This window comes from Pseudonaja textilis, chromosome 2, assembly GCF_049901715.1.
Source record: "Pseudonaja textilis isolate UNSWEBS1 chromosome 2, rPseTex1.2, whole genome shotgun sequence".
Classification (NCBI taxonomy): Eukaryota; Metazoa; Chordata; class Lepidosauria; order Squamata; family Elapidae; genus Pseudonaja; species Pseudonaja textilis.
The window spans coordinates 14,870,985-14,887,402 of NC_141991.1; the positions used below are offsets into that span (position 1 = coordinate 14,870,985).

Consider the following 16,418-nt stretch of genomic DNA (forward strand, 5'->3'; position numbering starts at 1 on the left):
GTATAATTTTGTATCACATCTTGTGTCCTGTGTGTTGGAAGAATTATCCTTCTGGGTTCAGTTCCAAGTGGGGAAAAAAGACACTGGAAACACGGAGGCTGTTTGGAAAGATGGTTTAATGGTGGACAGGACCACATGGCTTGAAGCTGCAAAGAAGGATTATCACATGCTCCGAGGTGAAGGAAAAGAGAAGGAAGGCTGATATGCTGAGTGTGCCTGGTTTTTATAACCTCTGTTGAGATTTGAATTTGAGCTTGTATTCTCAGACTCCCATCAGGCCATGCAGGGGCAACTCTGTAGGCTGTCCTGAGTCCCAGGCTTGGTTGAGCCTTGCTGGATGATGATGCACTGAAAAGGACTTTGAGCAATTGCTATAGCTTTACCTGGAGATCTTTGTTATGTAAAGTATTCTGGCCCAGGCCTTAAGGGCCCACCATTAACAAAGGTGGGGGTGAGCTTGTACTTCTGAGGTGAGTTTCTGCTTCTGAGTTTCTACTCTTTTTAGGAGAAATATTCTGCCTTTTTAATATTTCCTAGGATATTTCAATTTTCTAGGAGTGGGGTGGGTGCTAACTTGTACAATTCTGACTAACATTTTCACCACTCTGCCACCCTTTCAGCTTTCCACTCTGCTTCCTTTCTAGGTACAGTTGATGGAGCCTGTGATCCTAAAGCTGCCAAGATCCTAGGAGGCAATTATATTCTCCTGGAAGATGGAACCGGATTGACCTATGAGTGTCCTCAGGGACAGTATCCCCATCCGACACGATTCCGGTTTTGTAATAATGGCAACCAGTGGAGCCTCTTGACGGACAGGGAGGGCAGGACTGTCGAGAAGGCTGAGTGTCGAGGTACAGTGGGTTCATTTCTCAAAAGAGAGGCCTGGTATGACAACTTCTCAGAAGTGGTATTCAGCAGGTTCTGACCGGTTCTGGAGAACCGGTAGTGGAAATTTTGACTAATTCAGAGAACCTGCAAATACCATCTATGACTGGCCCCGCCCCCTCTGCCTCCCGTGTCCCAGCTGATTGGCTGGGTCTTCTTTTGTTGCTCTGCACAGGAGAACAGAACTGGAAAGCAGGCTAGTGGGGTGGGGAGGGAATGGAGATTTTACAGTATCCTTCCCCTGCAAGGCCCACCAAGCCACACCCACAGAACTGGTAGTAAAAAAAATCTGAACCCCACTACTGCAACTTCCCCTCTTCCTTTCATACATTATCACCAACCAAGTCCTGGGTTTTCCACCAGAAGGCTTTTTGTCACGGTATAAAAAAAAACCTGTGGGAGTCACTAGCAGGCTTATCAAAGTGCAAAAACATGTTTACTTTACTTTTGTCTATTGTAAATGTTTATAAAGCTGCCTATCTTTAAAAAAACAACTCTGGGCAGCTTACAACCAATAAAACAATATTCGTCAGAATAAATCGAACAACAATAAGATTAAAACCAGGAAACCAGCATGCAACCTTGAAGCACCCACACACCTCCTTTTAATTTTTAACTTATTCTATTGGTGTTTTGGGGTGGCTCCCATTTCCCTGAACTTGATATGTATCGTGTTTTTATATGGTTTTCATTCTTTTTATCTGTAAACTGCCCAGAGTCACTCTAAGAGTGAGAGGGGCAGTATCTATGTTTGATAAATGAATAAAAACCACTGGTGGCACAGTGGTTAGAATGCAGTATTGCAAGGCAAACTCTGCCCAAAGTCTGGAGTTCGATCCTGACCAGTTCAAGGTTGACTCAGCCTTCCACCCTTCTGAGGTCAGCAAAATGAGGAGGCAGATTGTTGGAGGCAATATGCAAATAAGGGTTACATTATAAACCAGCCAGAGAGTGTTGTACGGGGGTGGTATATAAATATATAAGTCTGAATGCTATTGCTAGTGTTAGGGCTGAGCCCCCAGTTTCAATTTGCTAAGCAAGACAGTTGTTGAGTGAGTTTTGACCCATTTTTATGATCTTTCCTGCCCCAGTTGTTAAGTGAATCACTGCAGTTGTTAAGTTAGTAAGGTGGTCGTTAAGTGAATCTGGCTTCCCCATTGACTTTGCTTGTCCAAAGTCGCAAAAGTGGGGATCACATGACCCCCACGGGACATTGTAGTTGTGATAAATATAAGCCAGTTGCCAAGCATCCAAATTTTGATCACGTGACCATAGGGATGCCACAGCAGTCATCAAAGTGAAAAATGGTCATAAGTCACTTTTTTCAGTGCCATTGTAACTTTGAACAATCACTAGCAATAGCACTTTATAAATTTAAGTGCTATTGCTAGTGATTGTTCAAAGTTACAATGGTAACTTCTTCACAGTGCTTTATAGCACTCTGTTAATAGTTTACAGAGTCAGCCTATTGCCCCCAACAATCTGGGTCCTCATTTTACCGACCTTGGAAGGATGGAAGGCTGAGTCAACCTTGAGCCGGTCAGGATCGAACTTCTGGCAGTGGGCAGAGTCAGCCTGTAATACTGCATTCTAACCACTGCGCCACCACGGCTCTCTAAATGAATGGCTGTAAGTCAGTGGTGGGATTCAAATTTTTTTACTACCAGCTCTGTAAGCGTGGCTTGGTGGGTGTGGCAGGGGAAGGATACTGTAAAATCTCCAGTCAGAGGTGGTATTTGCCGGTTCTCTGAACTACTCAAAATTTCCGCTACCGGTTCTCCAGAAATGGTCAGAACCTGCTAAAACACCACCTCTGCTGTAAGTCGAGGATTACTCATAGTGATATTTGTGTTAGGACATAACTTTCCTCTCATCACTTCCAACACTGTTGCTTCTAGGCATCTTCACAGTCTATGGAATTAATTGTGGCTTCACAATTGTAATGGTCTCTGATGAGCAGGGCCAGAATGATTGTGAATGATGGAACTGGAGGGATCTGGATCTGGGATTGGATAGGACATGCGGAAAAATCGATTGTGTCAGGATTCCGGCAGTTACTCCAATTAAATCATGAGCCTCGAGCCACACTCCCAAAACTATAGAGGATTTATTTGAAGTTAACATTCTACGTCTGGCTAGGGTATACCTGGTTATACCTGGGTATAACCAACTCTGAGATACAAAATTCACTGTAACCCTTGATCCTGCATTTCTCCCCAACTCCTCTGGGTGTATCATCCAACGAAACACGTCCATAGCCAAGAGTCATCAATCATGCTCTCCAATTAGAATTTTTTGAGGCAGAAGCTTCAGCCATCTAGTCAGTCTTTGAAGAATATATGAATGGAATGTACTTTCAATTCCACACTGTTTCCTGTTCTTTGAAACCCCCACCCCACCCCTTTCTTTCTGTTGTCAACTATAAAACGTGTATACAAAATGTTTTATGAGTTGACCGACGGATGTTTTCTCTTCCATCTAGCCATCCGGTGTGTCAGGCCTCTAGAATTTGAAAATGGTGTATTTGAGACCTTCCAGCAATTTTACGAGATCAACCAGGAGCTGAAGTTCACTTGCTATGACGGACACAAGCTGCGAGGCCCCCAGATACGTACCTGTCTCCCCACTGGGAAATGGAGTGGAGAAACAGCTGTATGTGATGATGGAAGTGAGTCTGACTCTTTGCGATCAAAATCTATTTGGGGTGGGGGGGAAACATCTATGGAAATTCTCAATCATCCCGCTCATGGTTGTCCCCAAAATGCTTCTGAATAGAACTAAAGAAGCTTCTGGGATGAGAAACGAAACATTTTTAAAGATTAAAAAAACCAGAAAGTCCAGTTGTCTTTTGGGAAGAGAACGAAAGAAGCACTGCTGAGATTCTCATTGGGAAATGCACATGATTTGAACTTGTAGTTTTCCCCTGATTGCTGCATCCCTCTTGGCAGGTTCTTATAAATTTTGCTACTGGTTAAGCCAGAAGGTCAGGGCTTCTAACACTCTCCGCCATCTTGTTGCTTTTGACCTTTACCCTCAGAGGGTAGTCAAATCCCCTTTGAAGTGTGGACGGATCATAAACATTTAGAGCAATGGCGGTATTCTACTGGTTCAGCCCGGTTCTGTCGAGCCAGTAGCAGCGATGAGCAGTGGAGACTAAACCGTTTCTCTCCACTGCTCTGCCGTTGGGCCCACCTGTCTGTCCGGGCTTCCATACTCGCCCTTTGCGTGGCACAGAAAAGTGCCGTGCGGCAGCTGCTGAAGCAACCGGGATCGTGCAGGCTTGCAGAAGGTGAGTTAGAATGCCTCAGTGCCTGCACAAAGTGCACATTTGGTGTGCATGCATGCAAAGTGTAGGCATGCACGCAAAGTGCACCCAACAAACCACACCCACCAAACTATTTGAATCCCACCACTGACTTAGAGGCTTTAAAGTCTCCAAGGAAATTTTCTCCTAAACAAGTCAGGTGGGCTGAATATTTTAACCAACTTAATTTTAATCTCTGTTTCATACCAGGAGGGAAGAACATTTTGGCTTCTTATCTGTGAAGATAGCAATGGCAATAACACTTAGATTTATATACTGCTTCACAGTGCTTTACAGCCCTAAGCGGTTTACACAATCAGCATTATTGCCTCCAACAATCTGACTCTCATTTTTACCCACCTCGGAAGGATGGAAGGCTGAGTTAACCTTGAGCCTGGTGGGATTTGAACTGCCAAATTGCAGGTAGCCGGCAGTCAGCAGAAGTAAGCCTGCAGTACTGCATTCTAACCACTGCAACACCGTGGCTCAAGATAAGCTTTCCTACCTGACTCTGTGCCCTTCAAATGGACATGCTAGCTCAGGTGGATGTGAATTGTAGTCTCAGAGGAGGGTGCAGCTAAGAAGCAGCTGTCAAGAGTCTATCGAAGTCCAGAGGCTTAAATTCATATTGAAATACACATCCAACTGATGATCCCTGGCTAACAACGTGCCATATGCTAAAAAAAAAAAAAAAAAAATTGAAGTCCTCACATCTTCAAGTTGCCAAGGTCTGAGAAATGCCGGTTTAGAATGATAGAATTCAAAACCAATGATTTCCCAAGGAGTGCGCATCATACATTGATGATGCACTGTCCCGTTTGATGTTTGGTTTAACTGTTTGCCTCCGTGAGTCCTTGGGAACGTGGTGATGCAAAAATGGAATTTGCAGATAAATAAATACATTGGTGTGTCGTGCCTTCCCCCTCTCGTTTTCAGCTGGCCATTGTCCTGACCCAGGAATTCCAATTGGCGCTCGAAAATACGGCACGGAGTATCAACCAGGGAGCACGGTCCGCTACCAGTGTTCTAGAGGGTTGTCTCTTATCGGCTCTAAGGAAAGAGTTTGCCAAAAATCAGGAATTTGGAGTGGATCAGAACCAGAATGTCGAAGTGAGTAAATAGGGTAGGAAAAGATGGGCTTGGCATCTGAAAAGGTGAATCTAAAACTGTTATTGATTTCTTTCTTTTTTGCCATCATTTATGGAACTATTGTTTTTTTTTCTCTACCCTTATTCACTCACTCACTCACACACACACACACACAACACTGTGATGACCTGGGATGTGACACAAAAATAACACAGTCACAAAAATAGAATAAATTCCCTTTAATGCCTCCAACTTGGCCCAATGTCCAATTATCCTTGTCTGGATATCAAACTCTTAAAGAAAACAGTCTACGGAGGGAGTAAATGCAGTCCGAACCCAAAGTAAAGTTAACTAGAAATTAAAAAAACCCAACACAAACCACACTGAAGTAATTAATACGGCAGGCCAGGATGATACATTGCAGACTTCTACCAGATAACACAGCAACTACAGTTGGGAGGAAGCCAAAACCCAGATAAGCTTCGACAAGAATAATGCACGCTTTGCTTCCAACAACTTTGCCATGTGCAGTTTGTCCTTTTAAACAGTCCTCCCAGCTGCAGCCCATGAAGGGGATCAGGGCCCTTTCCTCCCCCATAGACCACACCACTCACGTTTCTCCCTTATCCATTCCTCCCTAGGATGAAGAGGGGATGGGCCTGGGTCTTCTTCTGAATGCCCATCTGGCCTGTGCCCTTCCCCAGTTTCCTCCACAACCACCAGAGCAACACTCCCACTCCCTGTCAACTGTTCGACCTCCCCCTCAGAGTCAGACTGCAACAGGGGCATGACACACACATACACACACACACACACAAAACACTGGGAACCAAATTCACTATCTCCTTTTTTTCTTTCCCAGGCCCATTCACTTTTGATTCTAAAGAAGAAATCACCACGAAGTTCCTTCCATCCCTCATTGAAGTTGCTTTGTCTGCCAGCCAAGGTAAATTTTTGCAAGCGTGGTAGGATAGGAGACTGCAGCATCGTTTTACCTGGTTTTGTCACTGGAATCATTCGGGTTTCATCAAGGATGTTATATCATCCTTGGTAGAAGGATTATTTGTGAAAGTTTCTAAGGCAATTGTACAATTTCTGATTGCTGCCACCTTTGCGAAGTGGGCCAAGTCAGGAAACTTGAGAGCTTGCCAGAATTTCAGTCAGCCCCATCTTATGCCAAACAGGATCGAAATGTGGGGAGAAGTGCCCTGAGCATCCTTTAGGAAGAGCAAGTGGGGGAAAAAGCACCCTGATTGTCATGCTGCAAACCTCATGCCTTATGTTAGGGGTCTCCAAACTTGGCAAGCATAAGATTTATGGACTTCAAATCCCACAATTCCTCGGCAAGAATGAAATAACAATAGCAATAGCCCTTAGACGAATATACCGCTTCACAGTGCTTTAGTCCTCTCTAAGCGGTTTACAGAGTCAGCCCTCAATGATCTGGGTCCTCCTTTTATGACTTCGGAAGGATAGAAGCCTGAGTCAACCTTGAGCCAGAGAGAATCGAACTGCTGAATTGCTGGCAGCTGGCGGTCGGTCTGCAGTATTGCATTCTAAGCACTGCGTCACCATAGCTCTTCACAAGAAATTCACAAGTCTTAAAATTGCCAAGTTTGGAGGAATAGTCAACCCTCCAGAAGATAGGCTCACGATCCAGATGGATCTTGACAGACTTGAACACTGGGCCCTATCTAACAAAATGAAATTCAATGTACAATAAAAGTAAGATTTTACACTTAGGCAAGAAAAACCAATGGTACAGGTACAGACTAAGTGGAAACCTGGCTCAACAATAGTAACTATGAGAAGGATCTTGAAGTCCTTGTGGACAATCACTAGCAGACAAAAAAGCCAATGCAATCCGAGGCTGCATTAATAGAGGGATAGAATCAAGATCAAGATCATGTGAAGTTTTAGTACTACTTTATAATGCCTTCGTAAGATCACACTTGGCATTCTGCACCCAGTTCTGGTTGTGTTGTGGTTAGCCGGCAGCAGGTACAGACGGCTGAGGAGAGCGAGGACTCAGATGAGGGGCCAGGACCATTAGGGAGTGGACTGCTGCCTTCAGAGATTGTGGGGGCTGGCAGCAGTGATGAGGAGGTTCCCGAGGAGGCTGTGCCAAGTGCACATGTGCACAGGATTGCTCACAGATAAGAGCAGCTACAACAGCATGGGCGACTCACGAGTAAGGCTGCAAGGTAATGGCCCCTCCTTCAAGAAGATAAAAGCCAGGTGTGAAACAAATGTTCTTTGCAGAACGCAAAGACGTTTTGAAACTCCAGCCTCGTGGACATTCCAGTATCCTGAGTTTGTATTTAAAGGTTCTTGTATTGCAAATTATATCTTGTCTGTTATCTTTTGGCAAGTCTCGCACAGTTTGGCAAGGCTTGTACTTATCACAGCTAATTATTTTGCAGAAGCATTAAAAGGTTTCTGTTCCTTTTGGATTGTGTTTGATTTGTTGGAAAAGGGTGTGGGTCAGAACAGGTTGCCACAATGTAAGAAAAGATGTTGAGACTCTTTCCAGAGTGCAGAGAAGACCAACCAAGATGATTAGGGGACTGGAAGCTAAAATATATAAAGAAAGGTTGCTGGAATTGGGTATGTCTAGTTTAATAAAAAGAAGGACCATGATAGCAGTCTTCCAATATCTCAGGGGCTGCCACAAAGAAGAGGGAGTCAAGCTATTCTCCAAAGCACTTGAGGGAAGGACAAGTAGCAATGGAGGGAAACTAATCAAGGAGAGAAGCAACCGAGAACTAAGGAGAAATTCCCTGACAGTTAGAACAATTAATCAGTGGAACCACTTGCCTCCAGAAGTTGTGAATGCTTCAACACTGGAAGTTTTTAAAGAAGAGATTGGACAGCCATTTGTCTGAAATGATATTGGGTTTCCTGCCTGAGGAGGGGGTTGGACTAGAAGACCTCCATAGTCCCTCCCAACTCTGTTATTCTGGTGTTTTTTTCTCTCTTCCCTTTCAGGAGCACCAGCTAACAAAAGTGACTCCCTTAATATCTACTTTCTCCTTGACGCCTCAGAAAGCTTTGGCCGAAAAAGGTTCATAAAAGCCAGGGAAGCATTGGTGAAATTAATCCAGAAGGTAGGTTCCATTTTGAAAGCTTCCTTGAACCAGGTTTGCTTCAACAAAACTGAAAGCAGCTTGAACTACAAGACCCATGCTCCAGGGTTGTCAATATTCCTAGAAAGCTCTTGTGACACATGGAAGAAGGGCAGATAGGGTGGGGATAGGGTCTTTTTTTTAAAAATAATGGCCATGCTATAGAAATTGCCTTGTTAAGTAGTCAATAATCATACAGTATATATCAGTGGTGATATTCTACCGGTTCGGCCTGGTTCACCCAAACCGGTAGTAAAAAAACCAGCTACCAGTTTGGCTGAACTTATATTTCTTTTTTTTTTCCTCTCCTGACGATCAGCTGTTCCAATTATCAGCTGTGCTGGCATTCCCCTCGCTGTCTTACTGCTTCGCCCAGAAGGCTTCCCTGAGGCCCAGGAGGCAAAAAACAGAGCACAGGGAGGAGGGCGCACAGTAAAAAAACCCCGCACTCTGTTTTTTTGCCTCCTGGGCCTCAGCGGAGCTGCCTGGGAACAAAAACAGCCTCCCCTGAAACATGACAGGAAATCCTCAATTTACAACCGTTCCTGTAACAATTGTTCAAAATTACAACTACAGACCAGTTTGGGTGAACCGGATGTTAAAGTTACATCTGGTTCACCAAACCGGTATTTCAACAGACTGGCTGGCCCTGCCCACTCTGTCCCTCCCCTCCCACGAGTCTCCACGTGGCCCATTTTCGATGGAGGTGTCTGCGTGGAGGGTCTGGGAAGGGGGGAAATGGGCCTTCCAGAAGTCCAGAAATGGGCCGGTTTCCAGATTCTGGAGGGCTTCCAGAGCCCAAGGGAGGCTGTTTTCACCCTCCCTAACCCTAACCCAGAGGCCTGGGGGGGGGGGGCTCCTGGACCCTTGGGAGGGCAAAAAAATGGCCCTCCTGGAAAAACCGGAACTTGCAAAACGGGCCTATTTCCAGCTTCTGGTGGGCCTCCCAACCCAGGAGAGCCTGTTTTTGCCCGACCTAACCAAGGACCTAAGAACTGTTAAGGTAGAGTATTATTATTATTATTATTGATTAATTTTTAGTGAGATTCACAGCCTTTGCGGCTGGTTGATAGCTCAATAGCTCGAGTCTTAACCAAGGACCTAGGAACTGTTCAGTTAATATTATTATTATTATTATTGTTGTTGTTGTTGTTGTTGTTATTGTTGCGGTTGCTGTTATTATTATTATGCAATTATTATTATTATTCACAAAAAATGGTGATGTACACAGCAAATGAGTTGATTATGCTGGGTTTCATATCACAAATCATTAATCAAACACTTTCCAAGCATTTAGGACATTATTTTTCCCAAGCGTTTAGGACTTATTATTATATCCAAGGACCTAGGAACTGTTCAGTTATTATTATTATTATTATTATTATTATTATTATTATTATTATTATTATTATTTTCACAAAATGACAGTATACACAGCAAACGAGATAATTATGCTGGGTTTCATATCACAAATGACTAGTCAAACACTTCCCAAGTGTTTAGGACTGTGTGTTGTATCAGTGGATTATTATTATTATTATTATTACTATTACTATTATTATTATTCAAAAAAATGACAGTATACACAGCAAACGAGATAATTATGCTGGGTTTCAAATCACAAATGACTAGTCGAACACTTCCCAAGTGTTTAGGACTGTGTGATGTATCAGCGGATTATTATTATTACTATTATTATTATTATAGCTCTCCAGCTATGACATCCTTCCCAATTATGGCATTGTGACTTTTGCCACCGAAAGCAGAATGGTTCTGAGTACAACTCATCCACGGAGTAGCGATGCTGACTGGGTGTCTGAACGGCTGGGCTCCATTACCATCGATGGTGAGCATGCTGGTTGTAAAAAAAGAAATGCAAATACAGTTAGTCTCAACTTACGACTGCAATGGAGCCCAACATTTCTGTTGTTAAGCAAAAGATTTGTTAATGAGTTGAATGAGTTTTGCCCCATTTTGCAACTTTGCTTGCCACAGTTGTTAAGTGAATCACGGAATTTCTTCAGTTAGTTATCTGGTCGTTAAGTGAATCAGGCTTCCCCGTTGACTTTGCTTGTCAGAAGGTCGCAAAAGGGGATCACGTGGCCCCCAGGACATTGCAACCATCATAAATATGAGTCAGTTGCCAAGCTTTTCCTTCCTCACATTATCATGGGGATGCTGGGATGGTCAATAAGCATGAAAAATGATCCTAAGTCACATTTTTCAGTGCTATTGTAACTTTGAACAGTCACTAAATGAATTATTGTAAGTCGAGGACTAACTGTATATATTTGTGCAGTGGCAGGCAAGCCTTCAAACTTCTGCCGTACGGCTGCCAAGGGCTTTTCTTTCAGGTACGAGGGCAACAAAAAATTTTTTTAATTTATTCATTTTAATCAGCTTCACACTGAAGTCCTATGTGGACCATATAAAGGTCATTTATTGACATTTATTACCATTGTATTTGTGGATAGTTGCTAGCCAAGATAATCCCAGAGGTGGGTTTTTTTTTCAAAAGACAACTGGGCTTTGAAAAACTTTCTGTTTTTTCTTTGAAGATGTTTCACTTCTCATCCAAGAAGCTTCTTTAGTTCTAGCTGAGTGGTGGAGGATAGAATAAAAATACATTCCTTGCAGTAATTGGTCTTTAGCACTCTCTCTGAGAGTCGTTGAGGCCGCTTGGACGTTTATCTGTGTCCTCAAGGTCACCTGAATAGCGCAAAGCATTTCCTGGAAATGCTAAAAGGACTTTGTTGTAAACAGAAGAGCGTAGCTGTTCCAAGGAATTTCCACACCCATTTGCACTCTTAAGGTGACCCTGAAGGCACAGTTAAATCTCCAAGTGGCCTCAATGACTATTAGAAAGAGTGCAAGGGATATAATAACTATAAGTCCTTCCATTCTCCACTATTCAGTCAGAACTGAAGAGGCTTCTCGGATGAGAAGCGAAATGTTTTCAAGGAAAAACAAAGTCCAGTTGCCTTTTGAAAAAAAGCAAACAAACCTTTGGGACAGCCATGATCTGGATGACTGAGAATCCCCATGGACAACTAATCAAGACAATTGCTAAATAGGAGCAGCTATATATCTCATGACAGTCTGTAATGGACTCATCAGGATTGAATTCCTGTTAACCATAGAGATGTTGTTTATTTCTTCTCTTGTTCCAAATACAGAAAAAATATTTGCAGCTCAGGGCTGAAAGGAAAGGTCTTTGGTGCTCTTGGATGAGCATACATTAACATCAGACCAACAATTAAGAAGTTGTAGAAAATTACCCCCTTCTCACCCCTTCTAGAAGAAAGATTTTAGGAAATATTAAACAGGCAAAATTATTATATTCCTCCTAAAAGAGAAATAGAAATCTTAAGGGAGGCAGAAACTCAGAGCCACAGTTCACTACTCCCAACCAGATACTAAACCAGGGGTGGGCAAACTACGGCCCTTGGGCCACACCCGGCCCGTTGGTCTTTTTAATCCGGCCCACCAAAGGTTGGTACAGAATTAAGGTTTGATGTGAATGATTGAATGATTGCATTCATTTGATTTTGATTTGTAATGACAGGCATTTCAACACCAGGTGGTGGCCCGTCTGTCAAATTTTAAAAGTCAATGAGGCCCCCGAGCCAAAAAGTTTGCCCACCCCTGTACTAAACTGAGGCCAGCTTTTACAAATGCAGATTTGGTGATCCATTCAAAACAGGATATTTTGAACAGAGGCAGAATTAGGTAGAATGGTAGGATCAGCCCTCACTCAAGATCCAAACCAGGAAAGCCCTTAAGACATAACCAATAGAATGCATGCTCTTGTCACAGGAACAGGAAGTTCAAGTTCAAAGCCCAGAGAGAGTGTAAATAACCCCCACTCTCCACTCCATATGGTCAGCTGCACAAGGGCCTCAAACCCATGCGGTCCTGTTCATCAATAAACCATCTTTCCAATCAGCCTCCATGTTTCCAGTGTTTTTCTCCCCACTTGGAACTGAACCAAGTGGGTATTTCTTCCAACAAAGTTGTTAAGGTACTGAAGATTTAATAGCTGACCAGCTGTTGCAAGGCTGCTGTAAATGCTGATGCAGTGAGGATGAGTCAGCAGAATTATTGCTGCTTTAAGACTGAGGATGGGTCAGCTGGGTTATTGCCACTTTAAGAAGCTAAGACCTCACTTTAAGTGAGGCCATGAGAGGGCGTCTCTCTCTCTCTCTCTCTTTTAGTGTTTTATCTCCATTGTAGTTCTCTGTGCAGAGTAATGAAGACTGATTGCTTGCCTGATATGTGCCTACCAGGTATATGTATGTATATGGCAGTCTTGTATATAAACCATTGTTAAAAGACAAAGCCTCTGTGTGCTGTGTTGTGCTCCTGGCTTGACTCACAATAGCAGTCATGCTGCAGACGCTCTGATAAAAGTAAACAATAACCCAATCAAGAAACTGCCAGAGAAGCCAACAGGAAACAGCCCAGCCAAAGAACCTCTAAGGCCAACCCCACTACCACAGGCAGGGCAAGGCATTAGAATATAAACTAAGAGAAAATCTCACTCCTCACACGCACTGATGGCGTTATCTGGTGTGGTAACGGAATGTCTGCAATAAAACAATCCAGCTCAGAGAGCACCAAGGACCCTTCATTTCACATTTCCCTCTGTTAGGCCTACTGGGACTTATTAAAACTGACCAAGTAATGCACTATTCAACTTTACATTTTGATTGTCCAGCACATGAGCTGAAGCCTGGAACCAACATCGCGAACGGCCTTCAATTTGTCTATGAAATGATGATTATGAAGGACATGGAAGAGAAGCGACGGGGGCTGAACCCCACTCCTGTCTCCACCACAGACCTTCATATCATTATCCTCCTAACGGACGGTGAGCAGATCAAGGGAACGATGCAAACCCTTGAGTTTTTTTGGTTGTTCTTGTTCGGTTGCTTTGAGAAAGAATTTTTAGAGTGCCTAAAAAAGATTATAAGAGGAGCCAGCAGCCATTTCAAATATTAAGCACCCTTTTATACAAGGGCCTCAACTAGTCTGGGAAGGGAGGGAGAGAAGAGAGAAAGGGAGGAAAGGAGGGAGGGAGAGAAGAGAGAAAGGGAGGAAAGGAGGCAGGAATAAAGGGAGGAGGGAAAGGGAAGGAGAAAGTGGGAAGGAGCAAAAGAGAAAGGGAGGGAGGGAGGAAAGGAGGGAGGAAGAAAGGAAACAAGGGAAGGGAAAGGGAGGGAAGGGGAGAGGAAATGAAGGGAGGGAGGGAGGAAAGAAGGCAGGAAGAAAGGGAGGGAGGGAGACAGGAAATGGAGGGATGAAGTAAAGGAGGCAAGAAGGAAAGGGAGGGAGAGAAAGGGAAGGAAGGAAGGAAGGAAGGAAGGAAGGAAGGAAGGAAGGAAGGAAGGAAGGAAGGAAGGAAGGAAAGGACCAAAAGGCAATGAGAGGTGTTAGTGTGCCAGTGCTGTTGGAAAATGTTGGAAGTAGAATCCAGGACCAAGTAATATAAAAAATATTCCTAATGTATTTATTCCCTTCCTTCCCTCCCCTTACGCCGAAATGACAGCATGACAGATCAGAATGACTCTTGGCAATCATCTTTCTTTTTCTAGGCAACTACAACCTGGGAGGGCCCCCACCTTTGATCATCCAACAGATAAAGGAGTTTCTTAACATTGGGAGACCTTCCGAAAACCCTCGTGATGTTCATTTGGGTAAGATGATGATCCAAGAACCCGGACAGCTTCAGTTTACCTTCTTTGCATTTCACTGTCACAACCAGTTGGGGCAGAGATCGTTTTTTGTTTCTGTTTTTGTTTTTTTCATTTCCACAAATGCCGTTGCTTATTCACCAATACACTGTAAAAACTCTCGGGTATCTTTTTCTCCTGTGATCTTTAACTGGGCAAAATTAGGCATCAGTCAGGAAAGTTTTTTTTTGATGTGTCATTATCCTCCTAACTGATGGTGAGCAGGTGAAGAGGAAAAATGCAAACTTGAGTTAGCTTTGGTTGCTTTTGTTCTGTTGTTTGAGAAAAGAATCTTTTAGATTTGCTACCTTAAATATATTATGAGAGGAGTCGGCAGTCCTTTGAAGTATTAAGCACCAATTTACGCAAGGATCTCAACTTGTCTGGGAAGGGAGGGAAGGAGGGAAAGAAGGAGAGAGGGAGAGCAAGAGAGAAGGGAAAAGGGAGGAGAAGGACAGTGAAAGGGTAGGAGAGAGAGAGAAAGAGAGAAGGGGAAAGGCAAAGGGAGGGAGAGAGGGAGGGAGGAAAGGAGAGAGGGAGGGAGGGAAAGGGAGAGCAAGAGAGAAGGGAAAAGGGAGGGAGAAGGACAGTGAAAGGGTAGAGAGAGAGAGAGAAAGAGAGAAGGGGAAAGGCAAAGGGAGGGAGAGAGGGAGGGAGGGAAAGAAAGAGGGAAGGAGGGAAAGGGAGAGCAAGAGAGAAGGGAAAAGGGAGGGAGAAGGACAGTGAAAGGGTAGGGAGAGAGAGAGAAGAGAGAAGGGGAAAGGCAAAGGGAGGGAGAGAGGGAGGGAGGGAAAGAAAGAGGGAAGGAGGGAAAGGGAGAGCAAGAGAGAAGGGAAGGAGGAAAGGGAGGGAGAAGGACAGTGAAAGGAGGTAGGAGAGAGAGAGAGAGAGAGAAGAAGGGAAAGGCAAAGGGAGGGAGAGGAGGAGGGAAAGGGAAAGAGAAGGGGGGAGGGAAAGGAGAGCAAGAGAGAAGGGAAAAAAGGGAGGGAGAAGGACAGTGAAAGGGTAGGAGAGAGAGAGAAAGAGAGAAGGGGAAAGGCAAAGGGAGGGAGGGAGGGAGGGAAAGAAAGAGGGGAGGAGGGAAAGGGAGAGCAAGAGAGAAGGGAAAAGGGAGGGAGAAGGACAGTGAAAGGGTAGGAGAGAGAGAGAAAGAGAGAAGGGGAAAGGCAAAGGGAGGGAGAGAGGGAGGGAGGGAAAGAAAGAGGGGAGGAGGGAAAGGAGAGCAAGAGAGAAGGGAAAAGGGAGGGAGAAGGACAGTGAAAGGGTAGGAGAGAGAGAGAAAGAGAGAAGGGGAAAGGCAAAGGGAGGGAGAGAGGGAGGGAGGGAAAGAAAGAGGGAAGGAGGGAAAGGGAGAGCAAGAGAGAAGGGAAAAGGGAGGGAGAAGGACAGTGAAAGGGTAGGAGAGAGAGAGAAAGAGAGAAGGGGAAAGGCAAAGGGAGGGAGAGAGGGAGGGAGGGAAAGAAAGAGGGAAGGAGGGAAAGGGAGAGCAAGAGAGAAGGGAAAAGGGAGGGAGAAGGACAGTGAAAGGGTAGGAGAGAGAGAGAAAGAGAGAAGGGGAAAGGCAAAGGGAGGGAGAGAGGGAGGGGAGGGAAAGAAAGAGGGAAGGAGGGAAAGGGAGAGCAAGAGAGAAGGGAAAAGGGAGGGAGAAGGACAGTGAAAGGGTAGGAGAGAGAGAGAAAGAGAGAAGGGGAAAGGCAAAGGGAGGGAGAGAGGGAGGGAGGGAAAGAAAGAGGGAAGGAGGGAAAGGGAGAGCAAGAGAGAAGGGAAAAGGGAGGGAGAAGGACAGTGAAAGGGTAGGAGAGAGAGAGAAAGAGAGAAGGGGAAAGGCAAAGGGAGGGAGAGAGGGAGGGAGGGAAAGAAAGAGGGAAGGAGGGAAAGGAGAGCAAGAGAGAAGGGGAAAGGGGGACAGGGAAAGGGAGGGAGAGGGAAGGGACAGGGAGGGACAGGAAAAGGAAGGGGGGGAAGGAGAGAAGGAGGGGGAGAGCAAAGGAGAAGGGGAAGGGGAATGGAAGGGAGAGGGAGAGGGACAAGTCGCAAGGAGGAGGGAGGGAAAGCAAAATAGAGAGGGAGAGCAAGAGAAAAGGAGAAAGGGAGGCAGAGGAAGGAAGGAAGGAAGGAAAGAAGGAAGAGGCAGACAAAGGACCGAAGAGCAATAAAAGGCATTAGCGTGCCGAAGTGTTTTTGGAAAATATTGGAAAGAGAAGCCAGGATGGATTTTTTTTTAAATTTTTCCATAATCTATTTATTCCATTCCTTCCCTCCCCTTACCCACAGATGACAGTA

At 44.6% G+C, this 16,418-nt stretch overlaps 1 protein-coding gene across 1 annotated transcript in view; it reads left to right on the plus strand.

Annotated features, from left to right (window-relative positions):
• The window catches only part of LOC113452771 (complement factor B-like), a 48,362-nt gene that overhangs the window by 13,528 nt on the left and 18,416 nt on the right, over positions 1–16,418 (plus strand). The window contains exons 2-9 of the mRNA XM_087928567.1: positions 645–851; positions 3,368–3,553; positions 5,126–5,299; positions 6,141–6,224; positions 8,267–8,385; positions 10,111–10,249; positions 13,121–13,273; positions 13,998–14,099. Coding sequence (XP_087784693.1) covers positions 645–851; positions 3,368–3,553; positions 5,126–5,299; positions 6,141–6,224; positions 8,267–8,385; positions 10,111–10,249; positions 13,121–13,273; positions 13,998–14,099 — 1,164 coding nt within the window. The remainder of the gene's footprint in view (positions 1–644; positions 852–3,367; positions 3,554–5,125; positions 5,300–6,140; positions 6,225–8,266; positions 8,386–10,110; positions 10,250–13,120; positions 13,274–13,997; positions 14,100–16,418) is intronic.